Raw genomic sequence first — 13,756 nt, 5'->3', positions numbered from 1 at the left:
ATCCTGGAAGGTACACATGCCACCTCCCTTCTCAACCTGTCAGCCAGAGTTGTCACTCAACTACGATGGAGCCAGAAAGTACAATCCTGCCTAGAAATAGAAGGGAATGTCCTTAAATTGGTAATTTTAAAAAAAAGGTTTTTAACCAGCTAACATCATACTTAATGGTGAGAAACTGAATGCCTTCCCCTAAAATTGAGAGCAAGGCAAGGTTGCCTCTCCCAGCATTTCTACTCAGCATCATACTGAAAGTCTTAGTGCAGTAAGACAAAAAACAAACAAACAAACAAACAATAAAAAGGGTGGGGGGGACTTCCTTGGTGGTCCAGTGGTTAAGACTCCACTCTTCCACTGCAGGGGGTGTAGGTTCAATCCCTAGTCAGGGAAACTAAGATCCCACAAGTGGCGTGGCATGGCCAAGGAAGGAAGGAAGGAAGAGAGAGAGAGAGAAAGGAAGAAAGGAAGGAAGGAAGGAAGGAAGGAAGGAAGGAAGGAAGGAAGGAAGGAAGGAAGAGAGAAAGAAAGAAAGAAAGAAAGAAAGAAAGAAAGAAAGAAAGAAAGAAAGAAAGAAAGGAAGGAAGGAAGGAAGGAAGGAAGGAAGGAAGGAAGGAAAGAAAGAAAAAGAAAGAAAGAAAGAAAGAAAGAAAGAAAGAAAGAAAGACAGACAGACAGACGGGCATAAACATTGGAAAGGAAACCTCTAACATGACTGACAAAGCAAAAAAGAGAGAAGACACAAAATCCTAATATCAGGAATGAAAGAGGGGCTGTCACTACAGACCCTACAGACATCAAAAAGATAATAAGGGAATTCTATAAATGACTCTATGCAGTAATTTGACAACTTAGATGAAATGGACCAACTCCTTTTAAAAGTACATACTACCGAGACTCATCCAATATGAGCTAGATAATTTGAATAGCCCTACAAATATTTAAAAAAATTGAATTCCCAGTTTTAGAACTCCCCAAAAGACATTTCCAGGCCTAGATTATTTCACAGAAGAATTGTACCAAATGTTTAAAGAATTACCATGAATGCTACACAATCTCTTGCAGAAAATAGAAGAGTAGGAAGTACTTCCCTTCATTTTATGAAGCTAATATTACAAAATATTATTGGAATTTGGTATACCAAATATTGGTATATTGGCAAAATGGATACCAAAACCATACAACGACTTTAAAAAAAAAAAAGAAAAACTACAGATTAATGTTTTTCATCAATATAGAATCAACAATCCTTAACAAAATATTAGCAAATAGATTTCAGCAATATACAAAAAGAATTATACACTATAACCAAGTAGGTTTTATGCCAGTGATGCAAGAAAAACATTTGACAAAATTTAACAACCACTCATGATTTTTCAAAGACAGAAAAATAGGAATAGAGGGATTTTTTTCAACTTGACAATGGCATGTACTAAAATTTAGAATTAACGTTGCACTTGAGGGAGAATGGTGACCCTTTCATCAGTGATGAATGACAAATGATCGAGAACATGGGAATAGTGTTCCTCTCACCCCTCTTACTCATCTTAGTGCAAGAAGTTCTAGCCATTGCAGTAAGGCAAGAAAAAGCAATAAAAGCCATTCAGACGTGAAAGGAAGAAATAAAAGTACCTCTATCTACAGATGACATGATTGTTTACATAGAAAATCTCAAGGAATCTAAGAACAAAAACAAAAACCTCCTAGAACCAATAAGTGAGTTCACAAGGTGGCAGGATACGAGATAAACATACAAAAATCAATTGCATCTCTACCTACTAGCAATGGACATGTGGACACCAAAATTAAAAATACAGTACCATTTATAATCACTCCAAAAAAAGTGGAGTAGTTGCAGATGTAAATCTAATGAAACGTACAGGATCTGAAGGCTGAAAATGATGCAGTGCTGATAAAAAGAAGTTAAGGAAGGTCTAAATCAATGGAGACACCCTGTTCACGGACTGAAAGATTGAACAAAGATGTCAATTCTCCTCAAACTGGTATGCAGGTTTAATGCAATTCCTATCCAAATCCCAGCAAGCTTTTTTGTAGACACAGACACGATTATGCCAAGATTTACAGGGAAAGGCAAAGGAAATAGAATGCAGAATAGCTAAAATTAAAAGGATAAATGGGAAGAACCAGTCTATTAAATTTCAAATCTCTTATAGCTACAGTAATCAAGACTTTGTGGTATTTGCAGAAGAACCATAAATCATTTGAACAGAGTAGAGAACCCAGAAATAGACCCACACAAATACACCCATTGACCTGCAGTCATCTGGACCAGGGCATCCCTAAAACTATGCTGAAGCCTCCTAATTTGTGTGCAATATATGGCTCACTCAGACCCTGGCATCCTCCCAAGCGCAGTGCCACCTTGGCCGGCCCCTCTGTGTTCAGGCAGGGCTCCCAGCAAACAGTGGCCCCTCCTTGTCTCTCTCCATGGGTCCCTCATAGGAAGGAGCCCTGTTTCTCCAAATCACGGCCCAGCATGTAGCACTTTGGAGATTCTGGACTTTGTTACTGTCCTCTTGCTGCCTAGTTACCAAAACTGCTCCCATAGAAATCTCACAACTTAGCTTCCCGGCCTGCAGGGGATGGGGGGGTGGGCTGTGATGGAGGAACACCCCTCCCACTCCAGAATGCCCATGCCCCGTGAGCCATACTCCTACAGACAACCCTGTAGTACTACTTTTCATGACTCACTGTCTTAAGAACATTGAGGTCTCTTGTGCCTTAAACGCTGCAGCTTCTGAACCCCCCTACACGGGGGGCTGCCTCCTCCCCAAGCTTCAGGGGCTGCAGGGCACTGGGCTCACCAGCGAGTCACTCACCAGGATGGATCCATCCCCAAGGTTTTCGCAATCTCCCTGTCATCCCTATCAAAGAGAACGAGATCAGTGACGTCCTAGAAGCAAGCGGACACCCACAGGACACTGAGATTCACGAGACCGCACTGATGCCTTTGAACCTAAAGACACGTGGCTCCTGAGGGTTTTCTTACTTTGAATCCGGAAGAATTTAAGTCCTATAAACATCTGCCTCAGGAAGGAGGACTCAGGGCTTCCCTGGGGGCGCAGTGGTTAAGCATCCACCTACCAATGCAGGGGACACGGGTTCGAGCCCTGGTCCAGGAAGATCCCACATGCCGCGCAGCAACTGAGCCCTTGTGCCACAACTACTGAGCCTGTGCACCTAGAGCCTGTGCTCTGCAACAAGAGAAGCCACCACACTGAGAAGCCAGTGCACTGCAATGAAGAGTAGCCCCTCACTCGTTGCAGCTAGAGAGAAAGCCCGCGCACAGCAACGAAGACCCAACCCAGCCAAAAATAAATAAATAAATAAATTTATAAAAAAATTTTTTAAAAAGGAGGACTCTCCTGCTTGTCCCCAGGACAGCCGCTCGGTGGCATCCGAGGTCCCTTATTACCTGACTGCACCCTGGGATTAATTGGCCCAAACTGGACAAAAACCTTGGTGGGAATTTCACCCCAGGGATCAATCATCCTGCTATTACCTGTTTTTACCTGAAGACTCAGAGCCCCTCCACCTTTTACAGGTGAATCTGGTTGCATCCTGTGTCAGTCACCTGCCGTGCGGACATGCTCGCTCTCCAGCCCCACATGCACTAGACGTGTCAACCAGCACTTTCTGACCTACTCTCTGACATGTTAGCCTCGTGACGGCCCCAGGTCCGCTGAGGCCAGACGAGCACGGTGACCACCACATGTGAGCGATGCGGGAAGAGCCCAGCTCAGAATCAAGCAGCCGTGCCCGGGCGCCACACCAGCGCCCTCTCCAGGGCCCACACCCAAGACACTCAGCCTCTGGACCCCTCCCAGTGCTGGGGAAGGCCCCGAGGTGGGGAGGGGGCTGTCATCTGAGATCCCAGAGCCCTCCCTGGCTGCCAGGGGGGACACTCCCTCGGCGAGGGGCTCTAGTGACCTCTCTGCGGGCAGGCTGCCGGGAGCTGGTCTCCCTTGGTCCATGGGTGATGGTGGATCTCAGAAAGGCAAGGCTGATGGCACCTGGCCCTCAGACACAGGTGGGCGTGATGATGGTGACAGCCAGCATGCCTGCCCCGTGGGCGTGGCCACCCATCCCAGGGGCTCCCGGGCAAAAGAGGTGGTGGCCGCAGGAAAGGGCGCCCTCAGGATGGACGCCAAGCAGGCCCAGAGCTCAGAGAAGACACACTGGGGCCACTGACTTGTGTGATCAGGGACAGATGGGGCGGGGATGGGGAGGGAGGGAGAGGGAGGGGGTCTGGGGAGCACCCCTGCCCATCCGCACTGGGATGAAAGCCCTTATTCCTCCTGCTTTCCAGATCTAGCTGGTTCCAGCCCGGAGGCCCCCCACCCCTGTGTCCTTCAGAGAGGCCCTTCTGCTTGCGCTGTTTCAGCAGAATTCTTTAAATTTTCAGCTTGTAGATATTTTTCAACTGTTTTTGAAAAGGATTTAAGTCTTGGCTGCCGCTTCCTGTTTAGAGGCCAGCAGAGCACGTCAGAGGCTGAGCCAGATCCCGCAGGCCGGGCACGCACAGGACCAGGCCAACGGCACATGGCCTGACGCCACAAGGGGGCTGAGGAGGGGTGGGTGAGAGGTGCTGGCAGAAAACAGGGACCAACAGGAGCCGGTGTGCTGAGTGCACCCGGGGCATCCACGCCCACCACAGCCCCCAGGGCAGCAGGAGGGGAGGGGGAGGGTGTCCTTGCCTCTCTGGCTGTGGAGGATGGATGGACAGATGCCCCCAGGAGGTGCGCAGGCCCGGAGGGGGCAGCTGGGCCCCAGGGATGAGCGGACACCCCTCCCACAGGCTCCCAGGATGGAGCAATGTGGTCAAACTGCCCCAACAGCCTCAGCGCCAGGCCAAATGACATCCTTTACTCCTATAAACACAGGCTTGTAGCACAGCAGCCGTCATCCCTGTGGGGATGATTCTGGAATTTTCTGGGAGTCTGGCTGGGACAGCTGGGAAGGCAGCAAGTGGTCCCTGGAGGACGGACAAAAAGAAAGGACACTGGCTGCCCTGCCTCTCCTCCCTCTGGGGCCCTGCGGTCATGGCCCTGGAGAGAGGGCCCCTCCTTCAGCTGACCCTCGGCCTGGGCCTGGCTGGGGCCCAGAAGACTCCAGGAGAAGTGCCGGTGTAGCCAGGTTTGACGCCCGGAAGGTAACCTTGCAGCTCAGCCCTGGGACGAGGACGTGGATACAAGTGTCATGTGGAGGTGGCGCTCGGGGCAGTTGGGCAGGAGAGGGGCAGGATAGGAAGGGAGCGGTGTGTCCATCCCCCAGGCGGGAGCAGAGTCCACACTCTCCTGTGCCTCCAGGCAAAGCTGCGGTCCAGCCGCAGAGGCCGGCGCTCAGGCGCCGAGGAGAGGGGCCCCGGGGGCCTGGCCGAGCACTGGCGGTGTCACTGCTGGGACAACAGGAGGGGTCGGCCCTGGGGGTGAGGAGGGGCTCAGAGTTGCTCCTGCCCATCTGACCCCGCCTGCCCCCCACCCATCGCCGTGCTGGGCTGGCGCAGTTCCAAGGCGTCCCTCTCCCTCCCTGGACTCAGCCAGTGCGTGTGGAGCCCATGGTGGACGGTGCCTGGACCAGATACAGGAGAAGCTGAAGGAAGTCTAGGAGAGGGTGAGACGGCGGCGAGGAGGTAGACCACTCCTCCCCAGGCTGGGGCCCACGGGCAGGCACCACTGGGGGTCCGTGACCTTCCCGACAGCACTCGGCGCTGATGCTGGGCCCCAAGAGCCATGTCTGGGGGCTCTGGGGGCTACGTGGCCCCGGACCCTCACCCGCCCCTGTGCCTGCACCCCTGCAGGTGGGGGGATGCTGGCTGACCGTCCAGCTGGCCGCCAGCCACACACACCTGGTTTCCCTGGAAGACCCCCTGAGGCTCGCTCTCCACTCCCTGTGGACCCGGGACAAGGACATGGAGTGCGTCTTGTTCTGGACGTAAGGGTGCTCCCTGCAGCTCTCAGGGCCTCCCAAGGGACGGACCAGTGGTCAGAACCAGAGGAACACGTGGCATGAGCTGGGGGCCCAAGGCCCTGCCCTGTGAGGTCGAAGGCTGAACTTCAGAGCCTCTGAAGCTTTACGAGGAGGGGCCAGCAGGAAGGACACACACAGCTGCCCCCTCCTGGGCTGCCCACACCCTTCCTGCCCCAGAGGCTGGCGAGCCCTGGGTGGGGCTGCACTTCCAGCTCTGGCCGGTCAGTCGGGACGATCACAGGGGCCATGAGCTGTGCCAGTTGCAATGACACACCCACGGCCTGGTCGACAGTCGCGGCACAGGTGCCATGCTGCGGCCCTGGCAGTCCCCGCGTCCGTCGGCACACAGCCCACCCTCTCCCCAGCTGAGAAACTGAAGCCCCCAGGGCAGGGGCACGAGGTGGGGCGCCTAAGGCTTGCTGTATGCTTGGAGCCCAGGTGACTGGGGACAGCCAGGCCCGGGTCCCCCACCCTGAGACCTGAAGCTGCCAGCCAAGAACAGACTGGGTCCAACCCTCTCTGGGAGGCTGGGGGCCCCCAGTTCCTCACTCCGGCCCTCCAGCCCCTCCAGCCCCATCCCGGACCCCGTGAGCCAGCCCCCTCCCCTGGCTGCGTGACCCTCCCAAGCCCAGGGGGCCGAGAGCCTGGGAGGAGGTGGGGACCCCAGTTAGGGGCGCCCCCAATGTCCCCCTGCAGCAGAGCCTGAGCCGGCAGCAGGCTGGGGGCCGGGAGACGGACAGTTAGGAGGATGACCACAGGTAAGGAAGGCCCTTTGTCTGTCCCCAGAGGAGACGGGGTGTGCAAAGGACTAAATGTCAGCGTCCATCCAGCGGGGCTCCGAGGCAGTACCGAGGCTCCTGTGAGTAGCCCAGCCCCTCCGGCCTGGGTCCTGCTGGGGGGCGGGGGAGGGGGGGACGCCCTTGCCCTGGGCTGGCCCTGGGGATGCGGGTGCAGGAAGAGACGTCCTCCCCCGGGGGGCGGGGCGGGGCGGGGGCGGAGGAAGGAGCCGGCCAATCACCTGCCGGGTCCGCACTCCAGGGAGGCCGCTCTGCGCTCCTGCTCTGCGTCAGCACCGAGGACAGCAGCCTTATCCTCCGCGTCCGCTTCCAGGAAGGCAGGGAGGCCACCAGCCTGGGGGCACTGCTGGCTAGGTGCTAGCTGCCCGGTGCGGGTGGGGGCTGTGGGCGCGACATCTTCCACACCCGCTGTCCTGAGCAGGACAGAGCAGCCACGAATGTGGAGGTCACAGAGTCAGGTCGGGCTTAGAAAGTGGAAGTGCCTTGGGGAAAAGATGGGGTCCCGGGGGACAGAGTGGAGGGGGGGAGGCTGTGCCGGGCAGGGGGAACGTGGTCCTGAAGACTGGCCGGGCTTCGGGACTGGGGGACCCTCTGGGGGCCTTGCCCAAGGGGACAGGCCTGACGCACCCTTTCAAGGAGGGCTGCCAGGAGGAGGGGCCACATCTGAGACGAGCCCTGGGTTCCCGGCCCCTGAGCACCAGCCCCTCTCGTTTCAACCAGAAGAATGCCAGGGGACCCCCGGTGCCTGGGGCAGTATCTTGAGTCTGTTTCCAGCTTCCAGCTGCAGGAAGGCCCTGTCTTCCACCTCGATGGTGAGGGCTGCCCTCCAGCCATCTCCCCTGCAACCCCGAGAGCAGGGCCGGGAGGAGCTGGGGAGCCGTCCCCTGCCCCCCCGCAACTAGCAACAGCCACCTTAAAACAAGAGCAACTAAAAACCTGGCCAGCCTCCGCCGGGCGCTCAATACGGTCAGGTTGGTGCCGGATGCCTCACCTGCCAGAGCTCACGAAGCCCCTGTAACACGATGGAGATCGCCGTCTCCATCCTGCGGATGTGGACACCGAGGCTCAGAGTGGTTCATAAACAAGGCCGAGGTCACACATCCAGGAGGAGACAGCGGGATGCGCCGGCCTCTCCCCTGCGCCCTGAGGGCCAGGCCCTGTCCTGGGAGTCCAGAATGCACGTAAAGTGAGTCAGACGTTCTCCGCTCCTGCACGGTTACCCGGAGCCACTGCAGTCCATCCAGTAATTTATTAGAGACAAGGCTGCAGGGAAGAGGGGAGCCTAGAGCAGGGGAGTGCAGCCAGGGAGGCTGCCTGGAGGAGGTTACGGGGAGGCGTGTGGCAGGAGCAGAGGGAGGGGAGGGACAGCCAAGGGGCGGTTGGGGTCTTGGGCTGGGTCATAGCAAGCAGGAGGCCTGGCAGGATGTGCACTGGACGGCAGGAGGCAAGGGGGTGCCCGTGGCCGTGCACCACGTGTGCGATGACGGGTCTTCTTCAGAATGAATGGACAGAGGCCCTAGAACCTGACCTTGTTCTCTTCCCTCCACAGGCCAGCACCCCCCATCCGGATCCCAGGTTGGGACCACCCCCTGAGCTTTTCCTGCCAGACCCCTCCTACCCCACGGTCCTCCCCTCCCTCCCCTCGCCTTGCACCACGGCTCACCCAGTGCCCTCCGAACCCCTCGGCCACCCCAGGAAGCCCGTCCGAGGAGGAGGGTCCGGCCCCTCCCTCGCTGTGGGTCACCAGGTCCTGCCAACCAACAACTACGAGCCCGCAGCCTCTCCCAGCCTGGCCCACGGGCCTGAAACACTCTGGGTGTTGGGAGGGGTGGATGGCCCCCGAGCTCCCACCGTAGCATCACACTCGCACGGATGGAGCCACCGTCGGGGTCCTTCCAGGACGGCGACCCTGGGAGGGGCTGGGCTGGTGCTGCCCTTACTTGCCTGCACCACAGTCCTGCTCTGGGCTCCATGAGCCAATGCAGCCGTCCCTGCCCAGGCCAGAGGGGCTCTGAGTGACCACAGTGCCAGCCCACGCTCCCTAGAAGAGCCAGGTGAACCCAGGCCAGGGCACCTGCATGACAGGTGAGCTGAGACCTGACTCCGCCCCCTCCTCTCCAGGTGCCTACAAGGTGGCACCTGATAGAAGGCCCCCACCTCCCCCAGGGCGAGCCAGGGGCCACCCACCAGCAGGGCTGGCTCTTAGGAAACTGGGTCAGGGCCTCAATGCTTACCATCTGCAAATGCCAGAGACAGGAGTGACCAGATTCTGCCCCGGAAAAGCCCTCAGCAAGAACAAGTCCTCCCAGGAGGTCACACAGACAGCAGTGCAGCTCCCACCATGGCCACCGCATGAGGCCAGCATGATGGCAGTAACTCCACCAGCCACTTGTGCAGACTCTACCTGCCGTTCATGCAAAAGCTGGGGGTGAACACGTGCTCAAAAGCACAGTAGCTTTCCTATGAACCAGCAACCCAATGAGAAAAATAGAAGGAACATGTTAAAGTCACATTTTAAAAAAAAATCCTGACTCTGGGACATTGAAAAAAATGACTTGAATAAATAGATGTGTGATATTCCTGCAAAGTTTTCAACATCATAAATATTTAATAATCTTAAGTTAACCTAAGAGTTCAAGCTATTTAATCAACTTTCCAATGGAATATTTCCCCCAAATTGCAAACCTGAATCTAAAATCCATGTAAAGGAATAAAAGTTTTGAAATATTTTAGAGAGAAGAGTAATGCAAATTGATCTACCATTCTACCATAAATAATATGAAACTACAGTGATTAAAACTGTGTGGCGGACTTCCTAGGTGGCGCAGTGGGTAAGAATCCGCCTGCCAATGCAGGGGACACGGGTTCGATCCCTGCCCCAGGAAGATCCCACATGCCGTGGAGCAACAAAGCCCATGTACCACAACTGTAGAGCCTGTGCTCTAGAGCCCGTGAGCCACAACTATTGAGCCCATGTGCTGCAACTACTAAAGCCCACAGGCCTAGGGCCCGTGCTCCACAACAAGAGAGGCCACTGCAATGAGAAGCCCATGCACCACAATGAAGAGTAGCCCCCACTCTTCGCAACTAGAGAAAGCCCATGTGCAGCAACGAAGACCCAACATAGCCAATAAAATAAATAAATAAATAAATAAATAAACAAGTAAATAAATAAATAAATTTATTTAAAAAAAAACTGTGTGGCAAGAAATCTCTTTCATTTCTATACACTAACAATGAAAGATCAGAAAGAGAAATTAAGGAAACAATCCCATTCACCATTGCAACAAAAAGAATAAAATACCTAGGAATAAACCTAACCAAGGAGGTAAAAAACCTGTACTCAGAAAACTATAAGACACTAATGAAAGAAATCAAAGACGACACAAACAGATGGAGGGACATACCATGTTCCTGGATTGGAAGAATCAACATTGTGAAAATGACCGTACCACCCAAAGCAATTTACAGATTCAACGCAATCCCTACCAAATTACCAATGGCATTTTTCACAGAACTAGAACAAGAAATTTTACAATTTATATGGAAATGCAAAAAATCCCGAATAGCCAAAGCAATCTTGAGAAGGAAAGACGGAATTGGTGGAATCAGGCTTCCTGACTTCAGGCTATGCTACAAGGCTACAGTGATCAAGACAGTATGGTACTGGCACAAAAACAGAAATATAGATCAATGAAACAGGATAGAAAGCCCAGAGATAAACTACAGTCAATTAATCTATGACAAAGGAGCCAAGGATATACATTGGAGAAAAGACGGCCTCTTCAGTAAGTGGTGCTGAGAAAACTGGACAGCTACATGTGAAAGAATGAAATTAGAACACTCCCTAACACCAGACACAAAAATAAACTCCAAATGGATTAAAGACCTAAATGTAAGGCCAGACACTATAAAACTCCTGGAGGAAAACATAGGAAGAACACTCTTCGACGCAAATCACAGCAAGATCTTTTTTGATCCACCCCCTAGAGTAATGGAAATAAAAACAAAAATAAATAAGTGGGACCTAATGAAATTTCAAAGCTTCTGCACAGCAAAGGAAACTATAAGCAAGACAAAAAGAAAACCCTCAGAATGGGAGAAAATATTTGCAAACGAATCAACAAAGGATTAATCTCCAAAATATAGAAACAGTTCATCCAGCTCAATATCAAAAAAACGAGCAACCCAATCCAAAAATGGGCAGAAGACCTAAATAGGCATTTCTCCAAAGAAGACATACAGATGGCCAAGGGGAACATGAAAAGCTGCTCAACATCACTAATTATTAGAGAAATGCAAATCAAAACGACAATAAGGTATCACCTCACACCAGTTAGAATGGGCATCATCAGAAAATCTACCAACAGTAAATGCTGGAGAGGGTGTGGAGAAAAGGGAACCCTCTTGCACTGTTGGTGGGAATGTAAATTGACACAGCCACTATGGAGAACAGTATGGAGGTTCCTTGCAAAACTAAAAATAGAGTTCCCATATGACCCAGCAATCCCACTGCTGGGCATATACCCAGAGAACACGATAATTCAAAAAGACACATGCACTCCAATGTTCATTGCAGCACTGTTTACAATAGCCAGGACATGGAAGCAACCTAAATGTCCATCAACAGATGAATGGATAAAGAAGATGTGGTACATACATACAATGGAATATTACTCAGCTGTAAAAAGGAACGAAACTGGGACATTTGTAGAGACATGGATGGACCTAGAGACTGTCATCCAGAGTGAAGTGAGTCAGAAAGAGAAAAACAAATACCGTATATTAACACATATATGCAGACTATAGAAAAATGGTACAAATCAACCGGTTTGCAAGGCGGAAATAGAGACACAGATGTAGAGAACAAGCACATGGACACCAAGTGGGGAAAGTGGGGAGGGTTGGGGGGGAATGAATTGGGAGATTGGGATACCAAACTGTACACTCTAAATATATGCTATTTATTGTCTGTTAACTGTATCTCAATAAAAGTTCTTAAAAAAAAAAAAACTGTGTGGCATTAGTTCACGGACAGAAAGAAGGATCAGTAAAACTGGATATAAATTCGAGAAATGAACACAGGTAAGTATAATAACTTAATATATTATACAAATGGCCCATCTAAAAAGCATTATTTATTCAACATGTAGTGTGAGAGAAATGGCCAAGATATTTTGAGGAAAAAACGGTTAGATATCTAACTCTGCACATTATCTTAAAATTAATTCCTGATTACTTCTGAATGAAAAGAAACCTTGAAAGTTCTATAATATCTATGACGAGGGCTGAGATGTTCACACTGTGGATACAAACATCAGTAGAATTATGACAGCAAACTTTGGTACTAAGATCACCGTCAACAAAATTGGAATACGAATGACAACTTGAAATTAACATTTTTGGCAAACTTGACAAAAGGTTTACAACAAGTCTATGAATATATATCTCAAAACTCATGGAAAGATGAAAAGAAACACAATGTTAGAAAAACAAGGAGAAGACAGAGATCTATCATTCATACACACACGAATCAAACGGCTGATAGAACTATAGTTTAAAAGAGGGTTCAGGACTTCCCTGGTGGCGCAGTGGTTAAGAATCTGCCCGCCAATGCAGGGGACACGGGTTCAATCCCTGGTCGGGGAAGATCCCACATGCCATGGAGTAACTAAGCCTGTGTGCCACAACTACTGAGCCCGAGTGCCGCAATTACTGAAGCCTGCGCACCTAGAGCCTGTACTCCGCAGCAAGAGAAGCCACAGCAATGAGAGGCCTGCACCCCTCTCACTGCAGTTAGAGAAAGCCCGTGTGCAGCAATAAAGACCCAAAGCAGCCAATAAATAAATAAATTGTAAAAAATAATAATAATAATTAATTAATTAAGAGGGTTCAAAGTCCTAAGAGTTTCAAGAAAAAGATGCTATTTTTGCCTATCAAATTGGCAAAATTAAAACAAAAATTTAACTCAATCAGCACCCACTGTGTAGGGAAGCACAGTTTTGCTAGAAAGGATGGAAATTGGAAAGGCCATTCAGGGGTGACCTCTTTGCTCACGTCTTTTAAACAAAGTTTGTTCTTGGACCTGGAAATTCTAGATATTAACAACTTTACGTTATTAAGGAATTTACAGTGTTTTCATACTCATCCCATGGTATTTTTCAAGGTAGAAGTTTAGAACCATTCTCAGTAAGTCCCCTAGCCGTGTCCATAAATTGTCAGGAAAAAAAATTGGTTTCTGTCTGTTCGTTTGTTTCAGCGCAGTATCTAAATCACACCCTCCTCTCTCCAGGTCTGACCTGGGACGCCTGATACTGATAGTTGTAGAGGTACAGATTGTCACTAATGGAATATCTGTTTCCTCTGTTTTGAAACTTTCATAGTTTTTTAAATCAGGGGCTACTCTGTGACATGTGAAAACAAATGAGTCACTAAAAGTAGCATCATGACTTAGCCAAAGGCTATGACTGAGAAAGGAAATGTAGAGTGAGCTACACCTTGACAAGCGTGTGTTCTTCAGGGAAATCTGTAGGATGAGGGGCGTCACAGGAGGGGGTGGCGGACGTAACACAACGGACGGACACTGGTTCTCGCTCCAGGTCTGATCATCACCTCGTGGGACCCTCAGGCCACCTCAGTTGCCTTGAAGTGACCATCACTGTCCTTACAATTTTAGTGCTCCAATTGCCACGACTTTTGGAACGCTTACTGTATTAGTTTGCCAGGGCCACCACAGCAAAGTGCCACAGACTGGGCGGCCTAAACAACAGAAGCGGACTCCTCCCAGCTCTGTGGGCTGGGAGTCCAAGATCAAGGAGTTGGTACCTCCGGAGGCCTCTCTCATCTGCGTGTAGACGGCCATCTTCTTTGTGTCCTCACTTCATCTTCCCTCCATGTGTGTCTGTGTCCTAATCGCCTCTCTTGCAGGGTTGCTGGTCCTACTGGATGAGGGCCCACCCTGGTGACCTCGTTTG

The 13,756-nt window shown here is 51.2% G+C and overlaps 1 protein-coding gene across 1 annotated transcript; it reads left to right on the top strand.

The window, feature by feature from the left end:
* Nucleotides 1-5,057: 5,057 nt before the first annotated feature.
* Nucleotides 5,058-13,636, top strand: LOC130843930 (uncharacterized). The gene is given in 7 exon segments (XM_057719859.1): nucleotides 5,058-5,151; nucleotides 5,325-5,443; nucleotides 5,816-5,949; nucleotides 6,772-6,844; nucleotides 7,024-7,136; nucleotides 7,503-7,594; nucleotides 13,500-13,636. Coding segments are annotated over 7 exon segments (762 nt in total).
* The last annotated feature ends 120 nt before the right edge of the window (nucleotides 13,637-13,756 follow it).

This window comes from Hippopotamus amphibius, chromosome 2 (genome assembly GCF_030028045.1).
Source record: "Hippopotamus amphibius kiboko isolate mHipAmp2 chromosome 2, mHipAmp2.hap2, whole genome shotgun sequence".
NCBI lineage: Eukaryota > Metazoa > Chordata > Mammalia > Artiodactyla > Hippopotamidae > Hippopotamus > Hippopotamus amphibius.
The sequence above is the reverse complement of the archived record's forward strand: the minus strand, read 5'-3'. Positions and strand labels throughout refer to the sequence as shown.